The following is a 4,519-nucleotide window of genomic DNA, read 5'->3' as shown; positions in this document are numbered from 1 at the left end:
TAAATTGTATTTCTAGAGTTAATGTGTAAAGTCTGGGGTTTTCCTTAAGATTTTCCCTTTAATAAATTTTAAGTGGTGGCAGCATTTGAGCTTTAGGTGACAGAAAAGGGGGCTGAAAACCCTTTCTGTGCCAAATAAGTGACTGGTGCAGGGTTGGATAACCTTGGTTCGTCACAAATTGGTGGACAGCGGTGTAGATAATTTTTTTTATTATTAGATTTTAGTGCTTGTGGATTTGCTAGTGTGGAAATCCCGGTACTAAAAGAGATTGTTTCTTACAATTTCCAAAGGCTAAAACTCAGTGCATTATATAGTGACACATTGCAAACAGTCCCCTTCCCTATTCTCTGTTGTTCTTTTCTATTTTATTTTTGCTATGGAGGCATACGAGCAGCGATCTAAAGAGGCACTTATACTCCTATGCCAGGAGCGGGATATTCCAACAAGTTCAAAGAACAAAGATTTACTAATACAAGCTCTTGTTGAATATGATAACAGCCAAATCACACCAGTTGAGGTCTCAGGAGAGATGTCTGCAGCTGGGGGCAGCGATTCATCAGAATCTGGGGATCCCTTGGACTGTTATTTGCAAACTGTTCTTAAACATATGGGCTCAGTGGATGCAAGTTTGCGCATGGAACTGATTACAAAGTTTTATGAAAGACAGGCTGCTGAACGACAAGCTGCTGTGGCTGAGAGACAGGCGTCTCTGGCAGCTGAGAGACAGGCTGCTGAACAACAGGCAGAGAGAGAGTATCAGCTACAGCTTGCACGGTTGGAGAGAGGGATGGTCTCACCTGTTGTTAGTGAACCTAGAGACCCCCCTGCTCCCAGAGTGCGTGCAGAGAATTTTCCCACCCTGGAGAAAGATGGAGATGTGGATGTATTCCTGCGTAGCTTTGAGAAAGTTTGCAGACAGTTCCAGTTGCCAAGGGAGCAGTGGGCCAAGTACCTTACCCCTGGCCTGAAAGGTCCTGCACTGGAGGCGTTTGCTGAACTACCCCCAGAGTTTGATCAGGACTATGATTCCATTAAAGCTGCACTGCAAAGGAGATACAATCTCACTCCTGAGGTGTACCGAAAGAAATTCCGTTCCCTGCAGAAAGGTTCATCAGAGAGCTATATTACAGCTGTTGGGAACTTGATGACAGCCTTTAAACAGTGGGTCAGAGGATTAAAAGTTGCCACAATGGAGGAACTGGAAGATTTGATGGTGAAGGAGCAATTTATGCAGCTGTGCCCAGCCGGAGTTCAAGAATGGGTTTTAGATCGGAAGCCCATAACAGCATTGGAAGCTGGCGAGCTGGCTGATTTTTACACAGCTAACAGGTCTCCAGAGAATGGGAGGAAATCCTTTTCTAAAGGGGGATCCACCTGTAAAGGAGCTGCTGCACGACCCCCCTTCACAAAACCTGCTGTGCCTTTATCCAGTGTGTCTGCTCCCTCTGGGAAAGGAGGGGCGAGTGCTGCATCTGGGCAGGGGGATACCCGCAGATGTTTTATTTGCAACAAAGTGGGCCACATCAGCTCCACTTGCCCAGAGAGGATTAACTTGGGGCAATCAGATGGAGGGAGTAATCCCTCAGAAGTACCAGCATCTGTTTTGTTTGTTACCTGTCCAGAGGAAAACAACCATGAGAACCTGCAACCTGTGACTGTTGGAGATAAGGTAACCCTAGGGCTAAGGGACACAGGTGCAGAAGTGACTATGGTGCATCCAAAGCTAGTGAACTCTGAGAACATTATCCCTGGAAAGACTCTAGCAGTTAAAGGGATTGGGGGAATGAAACTTGCAGTGCCTATGGCACGTATATATCTTGATTGGGGAGTGGGGAGAGGTTTAAGAAATGTGGGGGTATCTGAAAATATTCCTAATGATGTTTTACTGGGTACTGATTTGGGTAGATTGTTATCTCTTTATGTGCCTGACAATGCTACATGTGACCTAGTGACATTAGTTGCAGACCCTTATGTGGAAAGGGCTGTGTGTAAAAATGCTCAGAGACATTATGACCAGGAGGGAGGACAGAGTGCATGTGTGCGCAGGGCTGTGCCTGAACTGGGGGTGTCTGTGCTGAGAGGTGAAGCTGTACGAGGAGATGCTGACTGGGGAGAACGACAGACAGACGGTGTGTGTCTTCCTGTACTTAAACCAGCAGTATCGGCAGAATTACCATTAGCTGTTCAGGGAGAAACTGATAGTGGAGAAAGGCCGATAGACTGTGTGGGTCTGTCAGTGCCTGAACTGAGTTTACCTGTACAGGGAGGAGCTGTTTGTGAGAGAAGGCAGATGAGGGGTGCATGTCTGCCTGTGATTGAATCAGTGGATTCTATAGAAGGAGGTGAGATTGACAGGGGAGAGAATGACTGGGTGACTGGGCCGCTGGATGATGTGTGCCAGTCTCGGCCAGGGACAATTCTGTACCCTGTGAAAAGACACAATGGTTGTGATAAATGGCAGAAGGAAGATGTGTGCTTGTCTGCACCAGTGTCAAAAGGATACCAGATTCTGTGTGATTATGCAAAGTGGCAGACTGACTGTGAGAGAGAGCAGGGGGGCAAACTAGCCCACTCTAGGACAGAAGCAGCAAAGCCACAGATTTCAGACTGTGTGGGGGAGGAGGGTACAGGATACTCTTTGAGGGGCCCCCAGAATGAGTGTGAAAGATTGTGGGTGACAGAGACCCCAGTAACCTCAGCTGTGACCTATAAACAGACTGCACAGGCTAGGGGACAGAGACTGACACAGACTGCAGGCACAGGGGGGAGGAGTACAGAGAAGTGTATTTACACAGCCCCACCGTGCCATTCAGCAAATACACTGATAGATGTGCAGCATCAGTGTCCCCAGCAGTTAGAACCCACAGTGAGGAGAAGGGGGGCAGTTAGTCAACCCCCTACCAACCATAACAGAGTTCAGGAGTACAGGAATTCTACTCCAGTGGGAGGGCAAGAGCCTATGGTAGTTAAGTAGCAACTGACAGCACACAATATGCTTAGAGAGCACACCATAGGTAGCAAGACACTAGGTTTCACAGGCACCTCTGTAACAGGGGATGATGTGTTGTTCAGAGATAAGATGCCAATCTTATTGGGGGAGGTACCTGCAAAACCCAGAGATGCCATATTCACACAAAAACAGTTGCAGGAGTTTACTGCCAGAGAGGGAGTGTGTGAGATGGTCCATAATGTTCTTGTACTCACGCCCATGAGACAGAACAAACTAGAGGCTGCATGGGAGGGGCCCTGCAATATATTCAATCAGTTGGGTAGAGCAACTAGTGTGTTACTTTTAAAAGGAGGGCATCCTGCTGCCAAAACTGCTAGGTGCAATCTGTCTAGCAATGGTGTTCTCACCGCAAGGGGAAGCTCCTTTTGATACGCATCGGGAGTGGCTCGTAGCCACCCCCTTTTGCGTCTCTTATTGGGGGAGGTGTCACAAATATCTCAGGATTCAGCTCCTAAGGAGTTAACTTTGTGCAGCTTGCACTCAAAACAGTTATTTGTTTTCAAGAAGAATTGTGTTTGTATTTTCTTTGAAGTGCCAGAACCCTCTAACTAGCCACCAAATGCTAGTGTGTATGCATTGAGTCATAAAATCACTGAAGCTCTTAGTCACAGAGATACACAGGATAAAGTTTATGGCTTAAGCTGTCAATAGAATGCATGATGCAAAACAGGCCCTTCATTACAAAAACTGACCAGGTCACTGACAGGACATTGGTATATTATGTACATATGTGGGTTAAAAGTGTTATAACTTTAACGGCAGGTAAATATGACAACCTATGGCATATTTGATATCAAACTGGTTCTCCCAATAAAACTAAGAGGTTCTAAATATGTAAATATAGAAATTTCTTACCTAGCAGGAATGATAATGGATTGTATAAATTCAGGCAAGAAATTTAGTCTATTGAAGTTTGTAAAGACAGTGGGGTTTCTTAGCCCGCCCAGGAGGGTGTGGTTAAGCAACATGATCTCTGAGAAGTAGGTTTAAGATTCTTATTTTTTAACAATAAGATTGTCATTCTTACAAGGGGAGCTGCTGTACAGAAGTAAGGAGCCATCATTTTCATGCCAGCCCCTGGCGCAGATCTTGAAGACTAGGAAAGTATTCAATTCTGTTTTTCTCCTTTTTATTTTAAAATACTGTTTGCGTGTGTAATTTTATTTGTAACAACTTTTTATTATTAATGCATTGTGCATAATATTTTTGGCATAATAAATAATTCCTTTATTAAGTTTGGCCTTTGTCTAATAATTGAACCACTTTACTGAAAGAGACTGGAATATTAGAACTGTATAATTTTAGGTTATTTTCTGCTAAATTGTATTTCTAGAGTTAATGTGTAAAGTCTGGGGTTTTCCTTAAGATTTTCCCTTTAATAAATTTTAAGTGGTGGCAGCATTTGAGCTTTAGGTGACAGAAAAGGGGGCTGAAAACCCTTTCTGTGCCAAATAAGTGACTGGTGCAGGGTTGGATAACCTTGGTTCGTCACATCCAGTATATAACTAG

General features: G+C 44.7%; 1 protein-coding gene across 1 annotated transcript; it reads left to right on the top strand.

The window, feature by feature from the left end:
• Positions 1 to 388: 388 nt before the first annotated feature.
• On the top strand, positions 389 to 4,519 carry LOC128658074 (uncharacterized; the record flags this gene model as incomplete). Its single annotated transcript, XM_053712529.1, has 2 exons — positions 389 to 2,876; positions 4,509 to 4,519. Coding segments are annotated over 2 exons (2,499 nt in total), but the record flags the coding sequence as incomplete, so codon positions are not given.

Source organism: Bombina bombina, chromosome 1, assembly GCF_027579735.1.
Source record: "Bombina bombina isolate aBomBom1 chromosome 1, aBomBom1.pri, whole genome shotgun sequence".
NCBI lineage: Eukaryota > Metazoa > Chordata > Amphibia > Anura > Bombinatoridae > Bombina > Bombina bombina.
The sequence above is the reverse complement of the archived record's forward strand: the minus strand, read 5'-3'. Positions and strand labels throughout refer to the sequence as shown.